This window comes from Quercus suber, unplaced genomic scaffold, assembly GCF_002906115.3.
Source record: "Quercus suber isolate HL8 unplaced genomic scaffold, Cork oak 2.0 scaffold_265, whole genome shotgun sequence".
Taxonomy (NCBI): Eukaryota; Viridiplantae; Streptophyta; class Magnoliopsida; order Fagales; family Fagaceae; genus Quercus; species Quercus suber.
The window spans coordinates 81,089-106,088 of NW_027069721.1; the positions used below are offsets into that span (position 1 = coordinate 81,089).

The 25,000-nt window shown below is 38.3% G+C and overlaps 3 protein-coding genes across 3 annotated transcripts in view; all 3 read left to right on the top strand.

Annotated features, from left to right (window-relative positions):
- LOC112034166 (probable CoA ligase CCL5) lies at window positions 1–4,756 on the top strand. The gene is made up of 5 exons (XM_024066957.2): window positions 1–1,341; window positions 3,575–3,720; window positions 3,934–4,001; window positions 4,231–4,333; window positions 4,413–4,756. Exons 1-5 carry the CDS (start codon window positions 117–119, stop codon window positions 4,524–4,526), a joined length of 1,656 nt encoding a protein of 551 aa, XP_023922725.1. The 5' UTR covers window positions 1–116; the 3' UTR covers window positions 4,527–4,756.
- Window positions 4,757–10,874: 6,118 nt separating this feature from the next.
- On the top strand, window positions 10,875–11,255 carry LOC112034171 (auxin-responsive protein SAUR67). Its single transcript, XM_024066965.1, has one exon. It carries the CDS (start codon window positions 10,875–10,877, stop codon window positions 11,253–11,255), a length of 381 nt encoding a protein of 126 aa, XP_023922733.1.
- A 7,614-nt stretch (window positions 11,256–18,869) lies between these two features.
- Window positions 18,870–25,000, top strand: part of LOC112034172 (lysine histidine transporter-like 8) — a 16,791-nt gene continuing 10,660 nt past the window's right edge. The window contains exons 1-3 of the mRNA XM_024066966.2: window positions 18,870–19,412; window positions 19,975–20,111; window positions 22,853–23,280. Coding sequence (XP_023922734.1) covers window positions 19,009–19,412; window positions 19,975–20,111; window positions 22,853–23,280 — 969 coding nt within the window. The 5' untranslated portion in view covers window positions 18,870–19,008. The remainder of the gene's footprint in view (window positions 19,413–19,974; window positions 20,112–22,852; window positions 23,281–25,000) is intronic.

Here is a 25,000-nt window from a genome sequence, read left to right on the forward strand (position 1 = left end):
ATTCAAATCCCTCTATAAAAAAAACAGTGGGCAGTACTGTCTATACGTAGAAGCTAAAATAGCAGACAGACACAACACAAAGAAGCAGAAAGAAGATCATAGAAAATTTGACTACCATGTCTCACAAAAACGTGACCATCGATCCGAGAAGTGGTTTCTGCAAATCGAATTCTATCTTCTACAGCAAACGCAAGCCGTGTCCGCACCCACCCAATCATTCCCTCGACGTCACCACTTTCATATCGTCCCGGGCCCACCATGGCAAGATCGCCTTCATCGACGCCTCCACAGGCCGCCACCTCACCTTCTCTGATCTCTGGAGAGCCGTCGATTCCGTCGCCACGTGTCTCGCCGATATTGGCGTCAGAAAAGGCCACGTCATCCTCCTACTGTCTCCAAACTCTATCTACTTCCCCGTCGTGTGTTTGGCTGTTATGTCCATCGGCGCCGTGATAACCACCACGAATCCCCTCAACACCACCAGAGAAATCGGCAAGCAAGTTGCCGATTCGAAACCGATCCTCGCTTTCACGACTCGCCAACTCGTCCCCAAACTCGCCGAGTCGACTCTCCCTATCGTACTCCTCGACGAAGACGAGCCTTCACAACAGTATGTCAAAAGCGCGAAAATCTTAACCACTTTGAGTGAGATGTTGAAAAAGCAGCCGAGTGAGAGGCGAGTCAGGGACCGAGTCAACCAGGACGACACGGCGACACTGCTCTACTCTTCCGGCACCACCGGAGCCAGCAAAGGCGTGGTGGGTTCGCACAAGAGCCTGATAGCGATGATCCAAATTGTACTTGGACGGTTCAACTTAACCGAAGGGGACCACAGGTTCATCTGCACCGTCCCTATGTTTCACATCTACGGTCTAGCAGTGTTCGCTTTGGCGCTGCTCGCATCAGGAACAACGGTCGTGATTCTCTCCAAGTACGAGATGCACGATATGCTCTCAGCAATCGAGAAGTACCGAATCACGTACCTCCCGCTGGTGCCGCCAATTCTAGTGGCGCTGGTGAACGGTGCTGATCAGATACGGTCGAAGTACGATTTGAGTTCGCTGCAGTCGGTTTTGTCAGGCGGAGCTCCGCTGAGTAAGGAGGTGATAGAAGGGTATGTGGAGAGGTATCCGACGGTGACTATTCTTCAGGGGTATGGGTTGACGGAATCAACGGGAGTTGGGGCTTCTACGGACTCGTTGGAGGAGAGTAGGAGGTACGGTACGGCTGGGTTGTTGTCGCCAGACATGGAGGGTAAGATTGTGGACCCAGAGTCTGGTGAGGCGTTGCCGGTGAACCGGACCGGTGAGCTTTGGCTCAGAGGTCGCTCTATCATGAAAGGTACGTATGGTGGAAATATAATAATACTATTAGACTATCGATAGCCTAGGACAACCATAGTCAAGTGATTATGGCCCACCATTTTTTTTAAACAATCACTTATACTATATACCACTTCAATATATAAGTTTAATACATCCCCTCCACAGCCAATTGTTGGTGGGTACATTAGGTAGGTGTGTAGAAATGAGGTGACTCTCACTCAGGTAAAAATAAGGATCTGTGCCACTTCCTGGTTTCCTGAGCTAAAGTATAACCATAAAGCCTCTTATTTTTTGTTTAAAAAAAAAAGAAAAAGAAAAAAACATAAGTGATGTTTATTACCTCTCCCTATTAAGATTTATCCACTTAATTAAAAAAATATATTTTTATCTCATGTGTAAAAATTTAGAATCTTAAAAGAAGAACTTAAAAAATAACACTTAAGTATTATTTTTAAGTCTTCGCCATCGTAGAATTGGTTGTATTGCTATACATTTGTTTTCACTGAATCTGTTTCACATCAAATTTCATAACATGTTAAAATGATAGAATGCGAGTAATCTAGTTAAAATGATAGAATGTGAGTAATCTAGTTAAAATGATAGAATGTGAGTAATGGATAAAAAGTTATAGGTTCTTATAATCAGTAGTGGGTAGAAAATTTTCTACTATCCATCACTTATTTTAGTATATTGAGAAATTTGATGTATTATTAGAGCTGTTTATTTATGTTTGGGACAATACTTTAGTTTTAACTTTTTTTTTTTTTGTAAAATCTATCAAAATCTATATCATTCTATACACTATACACTAAGCAAATAAACAGAACCGAGAATACCAAACGGACAATTGAATTTATTTTGGTTGTTGCTGCTGGAACTTGGAATAATAAATTGGGTATTGTTTATTTCACTCACTTAAATAAACTAAAAACGTGACTTAAGTATATTTTTGCAGTGCACAATGTGCACTAATTTTTGTCCTAATAAATTAATAATTTACTATGGCTAGCATAAGGCCCCACATTTCATGCAGCCTAAAAGAGAATGATTGTTACGGGACCATTGTGATTAATAATTCTAGACATGAGATGAAAAGCTGAAAACTTATAAAGCAAACGTGAATAGGAATAGCACTATAGCGATCTGTTTCTGATTTTATTTGCAAGTCCTTTCGTGATGTCTAGAAGTGGATTATTATTAGTCTTATATTTAAGGGTGCATTGTTTTTTCCGAAGCTGACAAATATATTTTTAAAAAATACATAAGTCATTTGAAATCCATTTTTAATATATATATATATAAAATTAAAGGTCTATGATATTTTGCTTCTGTAAGGAGTCTCTAGACCCTAGACTCTGTAAAAATATCCTAATTGTTACCACTTGACCGTGTATGTCTTTGGAATATATGCTACATGATTTTCAGAACATATGATGTGATTCCTCAATTTGATAGGTCCTGTCTTATAATATTATGAGTATTTATCATCTTACTTGATTTTTAGAGATTGAGCTATCAAATATTCCTAAACCCCTAAATTGCTTTGTGTGAGTAAGCCATGTTTTAAATGGTTAGGCTGGTATTCTATGAATCAAAAGTATGGTAGCAGAGGGATACGTTGCAACTCGTATTGAACTGGCCTTATAGTGTGGCTAGTGGTAGCTGGATCTTTTACTCTTATTATATCTTAAACTATCCAATCTCATAGGCATTTTCTTGTCGGTGTCCCTGTTCCCTAATACAGGATTTCATTAAAAGATTCACATATAAGTTTGTATACATATAACATATATATGTTACATCTATTCTGATTGTTCCTTCATTTTGTTGTTAGTGTTTATTCCAGATTTGTGCAATACATGATAATAGAATTTATAGCTTTTTCCCATTCATCGGATCCTTTCTTTGCATTGGCATGCCTGGGAAATTTGTTTTCGCATGGGAATAGATACCATAAAAGTTGGTCGTGATGTTAACAGAATCTATGTTGTACCACTGTTCCTACTATAAGACTTAAACTAACCTGGAGATAGTTTTTTGGGTGTATTTGGAGTTTTCAGTTGTTTATGCTTGAACTAGTGAAACTTTGTATTTCCCATGTTATTGTTGATTTTATTTTGTCTATTTCTTTTTCACATAAACCCGCTAAAAATTAACCACACTTACAATAAAATTGGTATGAGAGCTTCAGCTATATCAACAGCAGGTCACATTTTCTTCTATTGAAACTGGGAATGCTGTTGTTGCAGGTTATTTTGGTAATGTAGAAGCAACAGCAAATACTCTTGATGCAGAGGGATGGTTAAAAACTGGAGACCTCTGCTACATTGATGATGATGGCTTCATTTTTGTGGTTGATAGGTTGAAGGAGCTGATTAAGTACAAAGGATATCAGGTGAGACATTGATCACTTGAAGTTCTCTAAATTTGGCCTTCTTTCTGGAATTCCTCTGCTTTTTTTTACGTATGATGAGGATGTAATTCTCAAAGCAATATATGATAAGGATGCAACTACAGTTCGATCTTGCATTTAGAAAGGAATTTCAAATTATATTATCATGAAAATTTTTTCTTGAAAACTATGCTGATTTGTCTCTTGACATCTTAGGTCCCCCCAGCTGAACTAGAGGCCTTATTACTGACTCATCCAGAAATCTTGGACGCTGCTGTCATACCGTAAATCTTCTTCTCTAATCTTTATTGACATAAGAAACTTAGTCTTAGTTTTTTATTTTATTTTATTTATTTATTATTTTTATCAATACAATATATTGTTATTTTTCGTTGTAATTTATGAATACTTTGCATCATATAAAAAAAAAATAATTGAACATGATTTTCTTAGGACTAAGTACTTTAAAATCTCTTATAAAAGGGACCCTCAGTGTAATTTCTTGTGTTTTAGAATTCCTGATAAGGAGGCTGGACAGTGTCCCATGGCATACGTAGTACGAAAAGCGGGAAGTAGTTTATCTGAGAGTGCAATCATGGAGTTCGTTGCAGGACAGGTGAGGTTGATGAGATAATACGACTTGTACTATTGTATCTCTAAGCACAAATTCAATTAACCTGCTGTTATATTCACAGGTGGCTCCATACAAGAGAATCAGGAGAGTGGCATTTACAACTTCTATACCCAAAAATCAGTCAGGAAAGATTCTTAGGAAAGATCTGATACAAGTTGCAACCTCCAAACTTTGAATTGTTTGGCCCCAGTGGCAGTTCCATTTCTCTGGCTAATTCCAAATCCATGTTTGTAGCTTCCTATTTTGGTAATAATTGAGGTTAATTTATGCTTTTATTTTCTGTAAGAAGTCAACTTGTTTTTTTTTTAAAAAAAAAATAGAAAAGTCACACATACATTTGTGGGACATTCTGTAACTTCCCAATTGGGAACTCTACAAAATGGTAAATTACTGTGTTTGTGGACCTTTCTTCTTTGTTTTTGAGTGTATGGTCAATGCTTGATGATCAGAGACTAGTTTAGTTGATCACTTGATCTGCTGTGTTTTTCCTGCACACCGAGGGGGGACAGAATGAATAGCAACAATATTAACAAGAAAAACGTAAACTATAGCAAATAACACTAGTAGCTGTAGCTATGACAAATGAACTTTTCAATCTACATCTGTAGCCTTTTTATTTGATTCAATCAATTGAAGAAGCTCAACTGGTTGGCACATGAGGAAACACTCGAGGTTCAAATTCCCTGCCTTCAACTTTTTTTTTTTTTTTTTTTTTGGGTTGGTTAAAAGACGATTCATAAAAACAACTAAAGATCTGCATTAGGTTCAGGGCAGAGCCTATTTAAAAACATTCCATTGAGGTCATCTTCAAAAACATTAACTATGTTCGCCGTAGGCGGACATTCAAAAGAAATAAAGTCCAGGTTCTTGTCAGCAGCCAAGAACCCGCCTTCAACTTAAATAATAATAATAATAATAATAATAATGATGATGATGAAGAATATAATCCTTTATCCCATAACATCCCCCCCCTACCCCCCCCTACGGCGGACATTCAAAAGAAATAAAGTCCAGGTTCTTGTCAGCAGCCAAGAACCGCCTTCAACTTAAAAAACCCCCCCCTACCCCCCCCTACGGCGGACATTCAAAAGAAATAAAGTCCAGGTTCTTGTCAGCAGCCAAGAACCGCCTTCAACTTAAAAAAAAAAAAAAATGAAGAAGAATATAATCCCCCCAAAAAGTAACTATTTAACTCTCTTCTATAACATTTAAGTAATCTTGTTTGAATATATATATATATATATTGTGGAGAAATGAATCTCTTTCTTAGAAGGTATAGTGATCAACAGACTATGGTACACCTTTCCTTAGCCCAAGTGTTTATAAGGCAAAGATGTGAGGCGTCTCTCTCCGATGTGGGATTGAGCAAATCTGTGTGGGTGGCATCAGTCTCCTCGACCCATTCCCAAAGCGGACAATACTTTCTAAGGGAAAGATTTGTTCCTCCACAAAAAGTACACTATGGTACACCCTTCCTTAGGCCAAGTGCTTATAAGGCAAGAGTGGGAGGCGTCTCTCCCAAATGTGGGATTGAGCAAATCTGTGCGGCTGGCATCGGCCTTCTTGGCCTTTTTGTGGAGGAATGAATCTTTCCCTTAGAAGGTATTGTTTGTTTTGGGAATGGGTCAAGGAGGCCGATGCCACCTGCATGGATTTGCTCAATCCTATATCGAGAAGAGACGCCTCCCACTATTGCCTTATAAGCACTTGGGCTAAGGAATGGTGTACCATAGTGTGTGTGATCGCTCATTCCCAAAGCGAACAATACCTTTTAAAGGTGAGATTCGTTCCTTCACACATATATATATTCAACGAAGGAGAAAATTTGAGGGAAATTAAAGGGGTAGTGGTTCACTTTTTTTATTTATTTAAAATAATTAAAAAAAATGGTCAATTTTGCATTTATGATATCAATTTATACATATTTTTTTAATTGAACAAAAGAGGTTATAATTGCACGTTACATAATAACTTATAATTTTCTCTAATTTTTATTTTAATTTTTTAAAACACTCAAGCAAAAAGGACATATATCTATTATCATTCCCTACTTAATTATAAAACATCCAAACAAAGAACCATTGTCCTCCACTCCCCTCTGCTCTCATCTCATTCCAAATCTCCAAATATACTAAAAAGGAGATAAAAAGTAATATTAGGAAGGTATTAGAATTTTACAAAAACAATTAGAATCCCTCACCATTTGCCTTAAAAAAATTGTATTTAGGCCCGCTTGCAAGCATGAGTGAGATGAAAAAATGATTGTACCGAGGCCTCTCTACTTCCTTATAAGGATTCTTTCTCAAAAAACACAGAATACGGTCCATCAATTCTTCCTCACAAGGAAATTGTAGTGGCCCAAGAATCGTGGACCTAGAGATGGAATCAAAATTTTAGCTTTGGGGGCCTAAGCATTAATCCAATTTATTTAGAATAAATAAATGAAAATATATTAAAATTCAAGACTAAATATACTAAGAAAAATAAAAGGATCAATTTAGAGTTAACCAAATATAAGTAATAGAATTGACACAAAATATATATTTTTCCAATATACTCAAATTAATCATTTATCAAAAAGGAATTTGAATTTATTTTAAAATATGAAAACAATTATTCCATACTAAATTTTGTAGTAATTTCCCTTTCAATATACAAAATCAAATAGTACTTTTTGTAAGGACCGGATTTGGGTTCCTCGTCCAAAAGATGGACCGGTTTAGGCCCAACAAGCCCAATATAATAATTTTGTAAAGAGTGGGTTGAAAAACTGGGCTTAAATGAGTTGGACAACAAATAAAGTGGCTTCAGATAACAAGAAAAGGAAGATAGATTGATTAAACTAAAGAAATCTGTCATCGGCACAGTCCGAGGAGATTAGTTCTTATATATTGATTTTCAAATTTGATTACAAGTTCAATTCTTGATTGCTATAGTGTTTCTCTTTCTATTTTTCCCTCCTCCTTTTCCTCAGGGGTTTCTTCCATTATATATATATATATATATATCCCTTTGAATGATCTTGACCCTCCATTTGTTGATCATTCAGGCCACTATTTGAGTACTTGTCCCATCAGACACCCTTTCTGGCCCTCTTTAAGTTGGGGTAACCAAGGTAGCACTGCTCAGGGATTTTCTTCACATAAATGTGGCTAGAAAATTAGTTGCAGAGCATTTAATGTGGTGACAACAGTTTTCCCTTAGATATTTCCTAACTTCCATTCTTTCAGTACGTTCATAGTGAATGTCTTTATCAATAGAACTTCCTGGAACATCACCCTGGATGACAGGAGGCACATCTTGATCTTCATTGCGTTTAGCTGAGGTATTATTCATCCTCGGACAACCTCTCCCAGCCATCATGGTCATAGTTTGCTCGTGAAGTTCGAAGTATTATGTCTTTCTTGCTATTGATCTATTCTCGGTCCATTGTGCTTTATCGAACAAGGCCCAAGGCCCCAAGGATATTTGGGCCTGCGTCCCCACACTTAAATGAATGCCCTTACGAAATTTATAGAAATTTGTTGCCAATTCACCTACGGACACAACTAATTCCACTTCCAAATCTACAACATTCTTAGAGCATTTGCATTCGGGTTCTAAAAAAAATTGTTATTTTACACTCTAAAAAGTTACTTTATCTATTTTACTATACAATTTCACAACTCACCCAATATCTTAAATTTTATATTAACATGCAACTCATTAAAAATGTCCCAACCATTGAAACCCACCACCATTAACAGCCACCTACCATTGAAACTTGTCCCAACCATTGAAACCAAGATCAAGGCAACCGATATCAAGGCCACCACCAAGGAAACCCAGCAACCACCAGCCATTACCAAAAACCAAGGAAACCCAAACAATAGCAAGGAAACCTAAACATTGAAAACCCAGTCACCATCAGAAGCTCAACCACCACCACCAAAATCCTAACCCATAGACCCCAAATCCCAACCCACACACTCGAATAAAGTTGGTTTTTGGTGTGCATGGTGCTAAAGTAACAATTTCGGGGATTTTATACTTCTCAATGCTAATGCTCTTGGGTGTCAATACTAAAGATGTTGTGAATTTGAGTGTGGAAATTGGTGTCTCTAGAGTTTCCGTTTTCTAGTTTCATATGTAAGTTTTTTAAAGGCTAACAGCCACCTGAAATCTATCATGGCATCATGATTGCTGTTATTGAATGATTGCTGCTATTGGGACAGCATATCAAACTGTCTTTTAGGCTCCAGAAAAACTGTGATTCATCTCCCCTTACGAAAAGTCCAGACAATAATAAAGATGTTGTGAATTTGAGAGTGGAAATTGGTGTCTCTAGAGTTTCCGTTTTCTAGTTTCATATGTAAGTTTTTTAAAGGCTAACAGCCACCTGAAGTCTATCATGGCATCATGATTGCTGTTATTGAATGACTGCTGTTATTGGGACAGCATATCAAACTGTCTTTTAGGCTCCAGAAAAACTGTGATTCATCTCCCCTCATGAAAAGTCTAGACAATACTAAAGATGTTGTGAATTTGAGTGTAAAAATTGGTGTCTCTAGAGTTTCCATTTTCTAGTTTCATATGTAAGTTTTTTAAAGGCTAACAGCCACCTGAAATCTATCATGGCATCATGATTGCTGTTATTGAATGATTGCTGCTATTGGGACAGCATATCAAACTGTCTTTTAGGCTCCAGAAAAACTGTGATTCATCTCCCATTTTCTAGTTTCATATGTAAGTTTTTTAAAGGCTAACAGCCACCTGAAATCTATCATGGCATCATGATTGCTGTTATTGAATGATTGCTGCTATTGGGACAGCATATCAAACTGTCTTTTAGGCTCCAGAAAAACTGTGATTCATCTCCCCTTACGAAAAGTCCAGACAATAATAAAGATGTTGTGAATTTGAGAGTGGAAATTGGTGTCTCTAGAGTTTCCGTTTTCTAGTTTCATATGTAAGTTTTTTAAAGGCTAACAGCCACCTGAAGTCTATCATGGCATCATGATTGCTGTTATTGAATGACTGCTGTTATTGGGACAGCATATCAAACTGTCTTTTAGGCTCCAGAAAAACTGTGATTCATCTCCCCTCATGAAAAGTCTAGACAATACTAAAGATGTTGTGAATTTGAGTGTAAAAATTGGTGTCTCTAGAGTTTCCATTTTCTAGTTTCATATGTAAGTTTTTTAAAGGCTAACAGCCACCTGAAATCTATCATGGCATCATGATTGCTGTTATTGAATGATTGCTGCTATTGGGACAGCATATCAAACTGTCTTTTAGGCTCCAGAAAAACTGTGATTCATCTCCCTTACGAAAAGTCCAGACAATTGCCTCCATTAAAAGCTTTACTAGTCCTCTTTGCACGTGCATTCCATCTCATGTACTCCCAACTACATTCAATAAGTGCACTTGTCCTCTATATTCCTATCTTAACCCCTTTTTTTTTTTTGTAAATTAACTCAGACAATTTGGTAAATTCAATGAAATGATATATAAAATTTCTCACAAACAGAGATTAGATGATAAAATTAAGGTGGGACCAAATTTTTCTTCCAAGTGCGATCTACAAAGTTCCATATATCCTATTAGTTACAAAATCTTCTTGCTAGGATAATGATCACCAGCTAAAGTCTAACAATGTGACTGATCAATTACCAAACCTAGAATTAATTGAGCTCCAATATGGCCCATGTAGCAAGCAAAGTCATAAACAATTTATTTAATTCCACGGCCCTATAGAAAGTGATCCAGAAAGAAGGGGTTGTTGAGCTATGACAAATAACTTGATCTTTTTGGAACTCATGAATGTAGTTGTGATGTTAAAATTAGTCCATATTACTGGTACTTCACGCGCACTTCCTTCTCACTCGATCTGTTCATGAATCATGAGATCCTTGTTTTTATTTTATTACAATCCATTATTGTGTGATCTAAATTAACCAAATTAGTTAACTGATTTGTATGTCCAAACTTAGAAGTTCATGAAGCCTAATCAACCATCAATAACTGATTAGTTTCTCATTTCAAATAGTTAAAAGACTTGTAACTGAAATGACACATTTCCATGCATAAAGTACTTAGGGGTCTAGGAGGAAAATAGTTCGAGCTGTGGGTTAGCAGCACGTTGTAATTATCTCTTAAAAAAAAAAAAGACTTGTCACCATAACCTATTTTGCATGTGTTTGTGATCACTTTGGCCCCCACCAGCGTTACTGATCGTGAATTGTTTCAATAAAATCCAAAACAAGCCCACGTCCAAAACCATGTATTCTATCCAATCAGCAGATTCAGCACATGGTTTTGGTTGAAACTCTAGCTGAAGTTCACAGTCAATCAAAACTCAAATATATATAAGTTCCCAAGGCAGTCTGCCCATACCAGTACCACACCCTCTTTAGTAAACACATACCAATTGTCCCACACTTCTTTGTTTCTGTAGTTCAATCCAACAATCTCACACAAAAACCAAGAAAACAATATGATCAGCTTAAAAAAAGTCATTGCCATGTCAAGGAAGTGGAGGAAAATGGCTGGCATTGGCAGGAGAACAATCTCACTGCCTAGAATCAACCATAATATTAGGTTAGCTGATAGAGGCCATTTTGTTGTGTACTCTGCTGATAAGAAACGTTTTGTTGTACCATTGGCTTATTTGAGGAGCAAAATATTCAAAGAGCTATTTAGGATGTCTGAGGAAGAGTTTGGGATACCAAGAGATGGGCCACTCACTTTGCCATGCGATGCAGCTTTCATGGAGTACGTTGTCTCTGTGGTTCAAAAGAGTATCTCTCTTGAGCTCGAGAAGGCATTGCTAGAATCACTAGGCTCCTGTCAGAGCTTGGCGAATAGTGCATCAGTGTCTGAGGGCTTGAGTTATCGTCATCTGATCATGGAGTCCATTGTATAACATTGAAAATCAGATTCGTTTTCCCTGTTAATAATGGTTCAATAAAGATCTTGTAAATTTTTGTTGCAATATTTACACCCCATTTTTTTTTTTTTTTTTTTTTTTCGTTGACTATCATCTTTATGATATCTATTTATATTATTGATGGCATAATATAACATACTCCACTCGTTACAAAATAAATGACTAAGATTTAAGAGCTTTATAGTGGAATTATCCTAAAAACTCTCAAGAATTTTAATATTGTTATAGGAGGATTACACCCAGGTTTGAACTGTAGTTTCTCTATTGGAGAAAAGTAAAGGTATCACTTGAATGGTAGAGCTTGGTAGAACCAAAAACCCTCTTATTCCAAGAAAAATAATTAATTTTTTTTCTTCTATATAATTGGTTGTTCTTCTGCTGAATAAGAAGATATTGTTTAAACAATAGAATACATTGTAAGGGAATTAGCCCATGTCAATCCATTTTCAAAAGAGATAAAAGAGATGGTGATAGCCCCCAAGTGGCATATGAAGCAGTCCAAACTATTACCTTGTGTTTCAATGAAGAATTAAATCATTTCTGGGTTCAAAAGAAGGAAGAATCAATGTCCTAACTAATTTAATAATTAAATAAATAAAAATAATATACTATTTTCTGGTCAGTTTACGTTCTCTGTTTTTAATCTATGTTCTATGCCTTTGGGTTGTAAGTGTAAACTACTGTTGTGGTTTTAACAACAAAAACATTGATGTCAATTTCAAAACATCATAAGAAGAGCAATAAGTAATAGAGTTTAGCTTCTGTCTAGTGCATTTGAGCACTGTATTTGATAAGAACACAACACATGTTCAAACTTGGCCACGCGTTGGTCTTGTACCTCACCTAATGCTCCAGTGCATTGGATGGAAGTAATGAGTTGAGCTCAGATGAGATTTTTAGAGTCCTTTAGATGCTTCAAATAAGTTTTGCAGGATCAAATTGGAGCTCCAACTAATTTATTCTGGAGTCCCTCTTGTGGGACCATTGCTTGATGTTGATGTCAGCCAGCAATAGGGCCCACACAAGCATGCAACCAATGACTTGCACACAAGCAACCACTTTAATCCTCTACTCACCTAAGATATGTGTAAAAATCGGAGCTGGTATCTCCAAGTTCATCCTCTCTGTACCTCTCTCTAAATCAAATGCGGTGGAATTAGTAGACATAGAGTGGTATGAAATTTGAAATTGACACCTTATTAGCCAAAATATTTGGCTAGGATTTGGGGCCGCTAAATCCTTGCTAACCCATGGCGTCCTTGCTTGCACATGAGCAACCACTTGAATCCTTTACTCACTTAAGATATGTGTAAAGATCAGACCCGGTATCTCTAAGTTCATCCTCTCTCTCTCTCTCTCTCTCTCTAAACCAAGTGTCCATTTGGCATGATTAAGGGTTCGTTTGGATAGAACTTATTTTGCTGAAACTAAAAATTGAAAACACTATAGCAAAATAATTTTTAAATGTGTGAATAGTGCCGTGAGACCCATTTTTAATAAAAAAGTGGTTTAAAAATGAAGTTTGTGGGACCCGTGAGCAGTGCATGGGTGCACTGCTCACGGGAGAATAGTCAAAAAGTTGCGGCTACTATTCATGAACAGTGCATGAACAGTAGCCGTAACAGTGTTATTTGCTCGTGAAACACGTGCAAAAAAAAAAAGAGAGTAAAATGTGCAAACGCGCAAACGTGGACGCAGAAACGTGTATCCAAACGGATACTAATTTGCCAACTTAGAGCATTCGCAGCAGTGGAGTTAAAAATTTAGCTTTTTAGCTCCACCGAAACTTACTTTATCTATTTTACTTACACACATGCCGCAGCAGTGGATCTATTTTAGCTTTCAACACAATAAAATAATATGAACATCACAAAAAAATAATATATCCCTACAATAAAATAATATATCCCACTATCAATAAAACATCCATAGCACAACCACAACCACCTCTACCACCAACCACCACCACTAATCCACAGCAGGAAAAAAAAAAAAAAAACCAATCACAGACCTGGAGATGGAGGACTAGGCAGAGGTGTGGGTCGGAGACGTGCGGCTTGGGGCTTCGATCGACGGCAGGGACGGCGTGGGTCTGAGGCTGGGACGGGCCGAGCCGAACTGGAGCCACCCGTGTGGCGGCGTTGAGGCGAGCTATGGTGAAGGTGCGAATGGAGGAGTCATCTTCATCGGAGTTTCAGCGTTTGCGGCTTCAGGGGCTTCCTCGTCGGAATTGTCGTCGGAATCAATGTGGGCGATGGGGCTTGAGTTTCAGGTGAGATGGTGGGGAGGGCCAGCGGCGGTAACAGAGAGGTGAGAGCTTGAGAGATGAGAGCTTGAGAGAAATATTTCAGATGGGAGTTGAGAGTGAGACTGAGAGAGAGCACGGTGAGATGAGAATAAAAGAAATGAAAAAAATATACCCAGTAGTGTTATTTTAATCCGGAGCTGAATAAAAAATTAATTTTTTTTTTTAGATGTTTGCTACAGTACACATCTATAGATAGATGTGCAATGTAGCAAATTAGCTAAAAATTATAAGGATGCCTCCATTGCTGCATGGTTGGTTTTGGTATTTTTGTAGAGCTAAAATAGCATTATAGCTATTTAGCTCCACTGCTGCAAATGCTCTTATTTTACCATTCAGCTTATTTTTACTACTATTCATGGGTCCCACTGCACTTTTTGGTCTTATTTATGAGTCTCTCTATACTATTTCAGCTAATTTCTACTTTTATTTATAATACTTTCAACAAAAAGTTTTCAGTTTTGACAAAATAAACAAATCTTAAATAGATCCCAAATGTGATAGTGTTGATAGACATATTGTGGTGTGAAATTTGAAATTGACACTAATGATGCTCGAGATCGTCAGTCAAATCACTCATCTAGATGGTCATCCTTATGCCAACCTGACCCTGAAAATAATATGGAACACCGGTGTGATGCCTGCTACAGGATCTCCGATGCAAAAGTTAGAATGATTAGAGTAAGAATGGAAAAGAAGATATATCAATTACTAAGAACTGGAGTTTTTGTGTACCTCCCTCTTGAGAATGAGTATATATAAATGTTTCCTTCTCCTTTCTAGCCGTTGGTTCCTCTTAATGGTAATATCATTTCTGGATTGGTAACGTCCCTGTAAAGTATTAAGTGGAATCATATATCTTCAACGGTATGGAAATCCATTAGTGGTCTTGTAACGTTTCGTCATTAATGGAGCGATGATGGTCTCGTCCTTGTTGGGTAGTCTGTCCAGGGCTGAGTTAATCCCGAGGATATTTTTTGATCGTTGTCCTTCATCCGTGTGGACGAAGATATATTTGGGACTATCAGACACCTTATTTGGCAAAATATGTAGCTGGGATTTGGAGCCCCCAAATCGCAACTTACCCATGGCGTCCTTGCTTGCATTGCATCCGTCCTCCACTTATCAAAAGACTAGTCCAACCAGTTATGAAATATTAAAAAATATAACATTTTGTGTTTCTTATTTTTTTGACAAACTTGCTAGTTATAATGGGAGAATGATATTTGAACGTTAGACATCTTTATTGAAAATGTTAAAAATTGTGAATTGAATTAAAAAACTCTTAGTAATACAATTTTTGTCATTGGCCAACCATGTGGAGAATTACATACAACAAATACACTAACGGACACTAACGGTAACAATCATTAGACGCGCTTGAGTCAGGACAATAATTTAATTGACAATGTCGCAAATTTCTGTATTTCAAATTTTGACTTAGTACACTAGCGTATCAAACACTGCATAGCTTAATCTTGAAGGAAATCAGGGTTGTCCATATTTTTCTAATCCCAGAAACGTAGAAATTTTCCAGAAGCGTGGAATTGCATAATTGTGTTGCAAATTTCAAACTTTCGAGAAGTTTGGTTTAAACTTTAAATGAGGCTGGACCCATGTTAAAAGTCAGACTCACAAGTCCTCGACACTGTTCACACATATATATTTTTTTAAAGTACACTGTTCACATAATTAAACCTTTTAAATAGGTTTTTTTATATATTTTTTTATTTAAATTTATTGAAAATAATTTATTTATCTTATCTTTTTCTACAAGAAAAAAAGACTACTCCATATTTATATGTACAGCGAAGTAAGCCGAAGTTGACCAAAAAGAAAAGTAGAAATGACTAACAAATAACTATAAAGAAATTGTTATTTTCTTGAACTTAACGAATTACTGCAGATCTAAAATTAGATAGAGAATTAGGTGAAAATTTTATAATCTAATTCAGTAATTTTTGTGAAAAAATGTGGATAGCATAACTGTACATATAGGCAAAGCTTGACATCATGTTTTCGTTGATATTTTATTAACGTTGACCAAAATGTGCCCTTAAATATAAATTAACTTCTAAAATAATATTTTTACCTTTCCTTGCAAAATTTTTCTTATTAATATCAATTGCAGTTTATGATTATTTAGGGGAAGAGTCACGTCCTGAATAGTTCTGAACATCCTTGTTAGTCAAAAAAGAAAAAAGAAAAAAAAAAAAAAAAGCAGCTTGTTACTCATGGCACCATATCATAGGCTGTTATTATTATTATTGTTATTATTATTATTATTATCTTGTTTTTAAGGAAATGGGATTAATTAAAAATTAAAAAAATTGTTGGTTGTTCTTTCAGGTCTCCGCGCCTTCTCAAAAAAAAAGAAAAAAAGAAAAGAAAAGTCTCCGCGGAGGAAAATAACTGAAAACTTCCTTCGCCTCCATATTATTAATTTATTTTAAAAATTATCAACCGGAGCCTTGGCAGCATATAATATTTAGACAAGGTTTGGAGGCTATATTAAAAAAAAAAATATATATACACTACTACACCACGTGCCTACAAGGATGGGTCGTCGCCATGCACAGGCCCGATGGTTGCCGTGGGACTTGCTTCGCGCAGCAATGGGTGAAACAAACACCGTCCGCTTTGCGAGAGAGTGCCCAAGCTATACCGAGCATGCATGGCTCACCAACCACACACAAGAACTACAAGGGACATCGGGGGACACTGCTACTCCACACTACTACACCACGTGCCTGCAAGGATGGGTTGTCGCCATGCACAGGCCCGATGGTCGCCGTGGGACTTGCTTCGCGCAGCAATGGGTGAAACAAACACCGTCCTCTTTGCGAGAGAGTGCCCAAGCTATACCGAGCATGCATGGCTCACCAACCACACACAAGAACTACAAGGGACATCGGGGGACACTGCTGCTCCACACTACTACACCACGTGCCTGCAAGGATGGGTCGTTGCCATGCATAGGCCCGATGGTCGCCGTGGGACTTGCTTCGCGCAGCAATGGGTGAAACAAACACCGTCCGCTTTGCGAGAGAGTGCCCAAGCTATACCGAGCTTGCATGGCTCACCAACCACACACAGGAACTACAAGGGACATCGGGGGACACCGCTGCTGCCGTCGCCATCGACGCCGCCGACGATGCTTTTAGGCCCCCACCTAGCGCCATGGAGCATGCTAGATTGGGTGCCTGGGGCTTGTCATGAGCATGCCTACCCGTGGCCAAGCTCAAGGGGGGTCGCCCCTAGGCATCGCCGAATGCCTCCCCCTAAAGAGCCCTTAGGAAAAAATCTGCTCTGGCACGAGGAAACATTGATTTGTTGAGGAGGAATAATGGGTCTTTTTCGGAGCAATTCTTGGAGTCTTGCCCTGATTTTTTGTACACACACTAAGAAAAATCCAACTTTCAACATGTCAAAAGATGGAGTCCAGATTCAACATATTTTATTTTTATGATTTTTGGAAGCCGGAAAATAGAAAAAATCATAAAAAATTCGAAAATGCTCGAAACGCCGAACCGCTTGTTGGAATCCTCCTCTAAAATCATGGAATGAATTTAGGGACACAAAAATGGAAAAAGGCACGAGCCAATTTTGCCGGAGTGCGGGACGATGCGGGCGATGCGGCGCGCCGTGCACGCGGGCATGCCTAGGATGCCCACTGCATGCCTCATTGGGGGAAATAACCTCATTTTCCAAAAAACCCTCATTTTTAGGAAGCCCCCCATGGGCAGGCAGCAGCCAAGGCGTGGCATGCAGCAGCCAAGGCATGGGCATGCGGCAGCCAAGGCCATGGCATGCAGCAGCCAAGGCATGGGCAGGCAGCAGAGCCAAGGCCAGGGCATGCAGCAGCCAAGGCATGGGCATGGCAGCGCAGCCAAGGCACAAGGCATGGCAGCAGCCAAGGCAATGCAGCAGCAGGCTAGCAGCCAAGGCCAGTGGCATGCAGCAGCCAAGGCATGGGCAGCGGCAGCAGCCAAGGCATGGGCAGGCAGCAGCCAAGGCCAGGGCATGTTATTAATTTATTTTAAAAATTATCAACCGGAGCCTTGGCAGCATATAATATTTAGACAAGGTTTGGAGGCTATATTAAAATATATATATATATATATATATATATAGAGGCATATATATATATGCATGGAGTCCACAAAGAAAATAAATAAAAATCTAGAATCTCCTTAAGACTCAAATTCAATAATGGTATTTGTATTTGAACTCTATGCGTTACTAATTAAAACTGTAAATGAACTAAACTTTTTATAAACAGGTTTGACATGAGAAAATGCTTATTTGTGTTTCTTTATTTAGAAAACAAGCCAAATTTAAGCTCAACTTTAGGGCTTTATTATTAAATGAGCTAAGCTTAAACATAATGATATGCTCATAAACAAACTCGTGAACATGAAACTCAACTTAACTATAAATAATATGATATTTTTATATGTATCTATAAATATGCTTATATCTACTTGAGAGTTTCAATTAGACTTACCAATAGCAATTTGCTTATTTCTCAAATTACGTGTGAAATAGGCCAGAATCCTATTGAAAGTTCAAAACACTAGGATGAATCTACATGCAACTATGCAAGACAATAGGCTCTTTGATTTCAGCAATTACACATTGTTTTCATGGTGCTTGATTAGCACTCAACAGGGCACGTATCATGGTAAAGAGACCAAGATATTGAGTGACTGCTGCCTTTCTTGCTTAATGAGTCGTATCACATAGTGTTTTCATGGGTGAAGTTAATAATAAAAGAGGCAAACTCTAAATTAAATGTTTTGTTTCAAGTTTTAACTTCTAGCTTGAGAGTTTTGATTAAGAAAAATGCTAAGCTATTATCGATTCTACTCCAAGAAGTTATAAACTAATGTTACCATGAATGTAATCAACAATATAATAAATAAAAAACAATTATTTTTATTTTATATTTAAAAGATGATAAATTATTTTGTAAAGGTTATACAATAAAACATGTAGTGACCATAACATCACTATTCGCCTAAAAATTCCAAGAGAAATTGGAGAGAGTATCAAATATTGGAATATAATTTATAAAACAAAGACCACAAAGTATTGTTGCTTTGCTTCATTTTCCTATATGACAAAACTATATATTAGTCTTTGAAGCAAGAAGTCAAGAACTCCACACTGAACCCACAAGAAAGGAAAAAATAACAATGCATGTTCAGCGAAAGCAGCTGGTCAAATTGCTACCTAGTGCTTTCATAATTAAGCGCCGGTCAACAAAAGTTGTGTGCTCCAATAAGTTGTTTACCCCAGAACCCAAGTCTATCTCTTTATGTTTTGCATGAAAATACTATATATATTAAGCATTTTCTTGTTAATCACATAGTGTGAAGAGGGAAAGGGAAAGGAATAGATCAGGAGAGTGAAAAGAGAAAGATGTGTGACTTTGTTGAGGAGGAGAGCTCTGCTATCCCACCAAGACCGGCAATAGATTTTGGGGCTCACGTTGTGTCAGCCCCTCCCATGCAGTCTCAGTACAATTCACCATCTTTGTCAAGAAAACCATTGCTACTCCCAATAGAACCTGCAGATTCTAATGGCGCAATTGTAGTTGCAAACAAGGCCACACCAAAGCTTTCTCACACTCCTAACTTCTTCACACCCTTGAGTAGCCCAATTAGGAAGGCTATTCAACTCACCAAGTTTGATCCACAGGATGCTTGGCTTCCCATCACAGAGTCAAGGAATGGCAATGCATACTACGCTGCCTTTCATACTCTTTGCTCTGGAATTGGAATTCAAGCACTTGTACTGCCTGTGGCCTTTACCATTCTTGGATGGTAAGCCCCTAATACCTCTCATCAAACATTAGCAAATTTAAAAAAAAATTACATATAATACATAGGATAGGAATAGGATGGCTTAAATTTGACACATCTTACAATAAGATCGCTTGCAATATGCCCCATTGAATGTGATTTTCGTCAATACATGGATAGTAACTGCAGAAGAAAATGATTTTCTCATAAAAATATGTTTTACAAAATTTGTTACGTAAATTAAATTAAAATATTTCCACCATGTCAAGGTATATATATACCACATAATTATTATCTTCTGTACTTGATGTGCATGTGTACTATATTATTTTCTATGAACTATTGGTTTAATTTGATGGACTATATGTAATCCTTCTTTGTCAAATATGTAGTATGTAATCCCAAATCTTGTAGCAGTACATGTACATGTATAGAGGGTGTGATTGCAGTACTTGAAAGCCATGTGGATTAGAGACAGTTAATTGGCCTAGTAATTGTTGTAGAACTACACAATTAAGCAGCTAATTTTAAGTCCATATCTTTTAAAACTTGTCTTAGTTCTTATTATTATCTTTGATTGCAGGACATGGGGAATAATATGCTTGACAGTGGCGTTTGTGTGGCAGCTTTACACACTTTGGCTGTTGGTGAAGCTACATGAATCCACCCAAACTGGGATGCGTTATAGCAGATATTTCCAACTTTTCAGCGCTACCTTTGGTTAGTACCCTTTTACATTTCCCGGGTTTCTCCACACTTTCATCATAGTTTTGGTACTAAAACTTTCATTAAATTACTGATTATTTCAAGAATTTAAGTTATTGTGATATAGTAAATTTAATAATTTAACCAAATACTTCTAACAACCCAAAAAAGATCATCATATTTTATGTAATCAAGTATCCATCATTTGGTTTCTTTTACTTCATTTTTTTTTAAATAATAAAAAAGTATAAAACAATTTATAGAGGGATCTCAATTTTCACTAACATTAACATTTTGTACTCACTGGTTCACAAATATTGTATTTACAGGATTTATTTTAAATTTACTAACTAATGAATATGAATATAGCACTGCTAGACATAACATTTTTTCTGCCATTATTTATAATATGTTATAATTGAAGTAAGTCAAGTAACATTACTTTGACTTGACTTACTTGAGTCCATTAATGATATTTGTTTTATTACGTACCAATCCTATTATGTCATATTATGTGGAAAAAAATCATCAAAACTGTTATGTGTGAATACAAATATTTGCTAACTAACTTTTGTTGACTTGGTACCTCATTAAGTACGTGAATATGTCATGAAGTTTGGCCAAAAAGGAAACGAAAATTGAAGAAAAGAAAAGGAAGCATCTGATAAAATTAATCACTGTCCAACTGTGTATGGGGATGAAATGATTGAGGGTGAAAGAAATGTGTCTTCATCCAAAGAGTGACAAGAAGTACCCGTTTGGATACAGCTGAAAAAGGCTAGCGTCCGCTTTTTGGCTTCTTTTTTTTTTTTTTTTTTTTTTTTTGAGAATGTGCTCTGTGGGTCCCGTGCAGAAAGAGAAGAGCATTTTTTTTGCTTTTCCAGTGGATCCCGTGCACTGTTCATGGGGCCTACAAGTACTTTATTAAAAAAAAACTTTACAATTGAGTCCTACAGTACTATTCACATATTTAAAAATTATTTTACTACAATATTTCCAATTTTCAAGTTTCAGCAAAATAAGCGGTATCCAAACAGACCCACAAGTACTTTATTTAATTAAAAAAAAACTTTAAAACTAGGTTCCACAATACTATTTACACATTTAAAAATTATTTTACTATAATGTTTTCAGTTTTCAGCGAAATAAGTGGTATCCAAACAGACCTTAAGATTAATGTGTCTGTCACAAATATCATGTGAAAAGGGATATGAGGCTTATTACATTCTGTGTGAGTGCTTTTTTTCTCCAGCACTATGGCCCAAGGATCTTGGGCCGAATAAAATGTTCTTGGTGGACTGGGCTCGATTCACCGCAGCTAAAGGGTTGTTTAAGAACCGATTGGTGCACAAAACAAGCTTCTTACAATACAAATAGCTAACAAACAAGTATATCCGTATTGAATGACATTTTAACAGTAAAGGTATGCATAACAAGTGAAATATGATGCAAGAACAAGTTAGGGATCCCCTAATTAATGAGGTGTATTTTATTAATTTCCCTTAGTTGTGATTACAGCGCTCACTAAGACGTGGTGCAAGGTTCAACTGAGTTCAAAAGTTACAGACTTTGATAGCTATTCAAGCTTCAAAACTTGCAAAGTTTGAATTTGTTGAATCCGAGCATGTACTATAGTGACTGCCTCTGGGATACCGGGAACAGTTCCTCTGTTTTCTCTTAAGTTTACAGAGCCTTTTTCTATAATTTTATGAGACTTTAGATTGTGAACGCCTCAAATGATCTAATCGTAAATGAATTCTCTATCCCTTAGTCTGAATCTCCCCCTGTAGTATGGACCCCTTCCTCCTTTTATAGCACAACTTCGGGCTCTAGGGGTACTAACGATTTCTCTCTTTTGCCCCTTAGAGCTTGTGCTGTGCCAGGTTGCTCAAGGTCATGTCTTTTCCCTTTTTCTTCATATTTTCTTGCTTTTTGTTCCGACCAAGTGAAAGTCCCTTAGCTAGTTTTCTATTTCCAGATTTCTCTGTTGGCTGGTCTGAAGCTTTTTGGCTTTTTCTTCTCAGCGCTCCAGCCCTTTTTCAGTTGTACTCTTCCTTGTCACTTTCTCCAAATGGTTAGGACCAGGCTCCTGTGCGTACCTCCTAGCTCTACTACATGTCTGGAGCATGAGACCCGCATGCCCTTTGTCTTTTATCTCTCTTTGAATTTGCTTTAATCTCACTTCGCGCGTCCAGGGATCTCCTGACTCTGGGGGCTTCCGGGATCCTGACCCAGTTCTTCTTTCTGGGCTTTCTTCGGTTCGCTAGTTCTGCCTGTTTCGGGCTTTTTTTCGTGGATCTCTGGGTTCCATTCCTCTGGGCTTCTTCCCCTTTCTTTCTTTCTTCTCTCTTTTCTTTATTATGAGAGCCCAGCCTTTCCAGTTTTATTATTCATTTATTTTTTGTGTGAAATGGGCCCAACGTTTTTTTACTTCTTTGGGCCTTAGTTTGTGGCAATTTAATTTTGAACCTCAGCACATTCTTAAAAATTAGAGCCTAATTAAAATGAATATATCCTCCACATCCCAACTCCAAAAATCCTCGTAATCCGGAATCCGTCGCCATGCAAACTTATTCAGTTCAAATAATTAAATTCTTTATTTCTTAACGATTTAAACTTTTGAGATAAGTAGTTAAAGACATTTATCGCGTTTCACTATTATTCTTAGCTCAAATGAGCTTAGCTATTTTGATGATTTAAGGACTTAATATGTTATATAGAAATAAATAACGATATGTATTCCTCTGCCTCTCTAGGTGAAAGAATGGGGAAGATCTTTGCTCTGTTTCCAATAATGTATCTATCAGGCGGAACATGTGTTGCCCTGATTATCATTGGAGGTTCAACCATGAAGCTTTTCTTCCAAATAGTGTGTGGCCACGGCTGCTCCGCAAAGCCATTAACAACTGTGGAATGGTACTTAGTGTTTACATGTGCTGCAGTGGTTCTGTCACAGCTCCCAAATTTGAATTCCATAGCTGGGGTCTCACTAATTGGTGCAGCCACAGCCATAGCCTATTGTACTATTATGTGGCTTGTGTCTGTCACCTCGGGCAGGCTTGAGGGTGTTTCTTATGACCCAGTCAAAGAGAACGACAACATGGCTATGATTTTCAGTGTTCTAAATGCCCTTGGTATCATGGCATTTGCTTTTAGAGGCCATAACCTTACACTTGAAATTCAGGTAAACTTTTCCCCTTTATTTTTTTGGACAGAATGAAGTTTGTCTATTTGCTTTTGGATGATAATAAATTATACAAAGGAGCCCATATGATATCCCTTTCCACCCTTACCATTGAATCCATGAGTCCGACCCCATTTTGAAATGATATATATACAATAGATGGTGGTGGTAGTGGTTAGTCCTGCTTTTTCTTTTGGGGGATATAATCCCCAATTTCAAATTCTACCCTGATTGGTCTAATTCCATATTACCCTTTCCTAGAATAAAGAAAGATAGTCCATTCATTCTCACTTTCTCCTTTGTGTTTTGTTTCTTTTAAAAAAAGATAGTAATTATTTCATATTATTTAAGAGAATACATTGAGTGTAATATTACTTGTCAACATTTATTTTAAAAGTTATCATGACTTTTGAATAGAGTTTGTGGTGTCTTTATATTAAAACTGTGAAAATCAACTTGTGTGCAACAAATTTAACCAATTAGAATATACTCCTAAAACTAAGGAAATTCCGATCACTTTTTTTTTTTTTTTTAANTTATAAATATATATATATATATAATATATATATATATATATATATATATATATATGAGGCATATATATATATATATATATGCATGGAGTCCACAAAGAAAATAAATAAAAATCTAGAATCTCCTTAAGACTCAAATTCAATAATGGGCAGGCAGCAGCCAAGGCCGTGGCATGCAGCAGCCAAGGCATGGGCATGCGGCAGCCAAGGCCATGGCATGCAGCAGCCAAGGCATGGGCAGGCAGGAGCCAAGGCCAGGGCATGCAGCAGCCAAGGCATGGGCAGGCAGCAGCCAAGGCCAAGGCAGCCAAGGCATGGGCAGGCGGCAGCCAAGGCCAAGGAATGCAGCAGCCAAGGCATGGGCAGGCAGCAGCCAAGGCCGTGGCATGCAGCAGCCAAGGCCGTGGTATGCAGCAGCTAAGGCATGGGCATGCGGCAGCCAAGGCCAAGGCATGCAGCAGCCAAGGCATGGGCAGGCAGCAGCCAAGGCCAGGGCATGCAGCAGCCAAGGCATGGGCATGCGGCAGCCAAGGCATGGGCAGGCAGCAGCCAAGGCCAGGGCATGCAGCAGCCAAGGCATGGGCATGCGGCAGCCAAGGCTAAGGCATGCAGCAGCCAAGGCCAAGGCACGCAGCAGCCATGGCAAGGGCATGCAGCAGCCAAGGCATGGGCAGGCAGCAGCCAAGGCCAAGGCAGCCAAGGCATGGGCAGGCAGCAGCCAAGGCAAGGGCATGCAGCAGCCAACGCCAAGGCAGCCAAGGCCAGGGCATGCAGCAGCCAAGGCCAAGGCAGCCAAGGCATGGGCAGGCAGCAGCCAAGGCAAGGGCATGCAGCAGCCAACGCCAAGGCAGCCAAGGCATGGGCATGCAGCAGCCAAGGCCAAGGCAAGCAGCAGCCAAGGCACGGGCATGCAGCAGCCAAGGCCAGGGCATGCAGCAGCCAAGGCCAAGGCAGCCAAGGCAAGGGCATGCAGCAGCCAAGGCCAAGGCAGCCAAGGCATGGGCATGCAGCAGCCAAGGCCAAGGCAAGCAGCAGCCATGGCAAGGGCATGCAGCAGCCAAGGCATGGGCAGGCAGCAGCCAAGGCCAAGGCAGCCAAGGTATGGGCAGGCAGCAGCCAAGGCAAGGGCATGCAGCAGCCAACGCCAAGGCAGCCAAGGCCAGGGCATGCAGCAGCCAAGGCCAAGG

What these genes read in the sequence shown, in the direction of transcription:
- LOC112034166 (XM_024066957.2), top strand. Translation starts at nt 117, where the DNA reads ATGTCTCACAAAAACGTGACCATCGATCCGAGAAGTGGTTTCTGCAAA. An exon ending in AGGTCGCTCTATCATGAAAG is followed by an intron (nt 1,342 to 3,574) that starts GTACGTATGGTG and finishes CTGTTGTTGCAG; the next exon opens with GTTATTTTGGTAATGTAGAA. An exon ending in TTAAGTACAAAGGATATCAG is followed by an intron (nt 3,721 to 3,933) that starts GTGAGACATTGA and finishes TTGACATCTTAG; the next exon opens with GTCCCCCCAGCTGAACTAGA.
- LOC112034171 (XM_024066965.1), top strand. Translation starts at nt 10,875, where the DNA reads ATGGCTGGCATTGGCAGGAGAACAATCTCACTGCCTAGAATCAACCAT.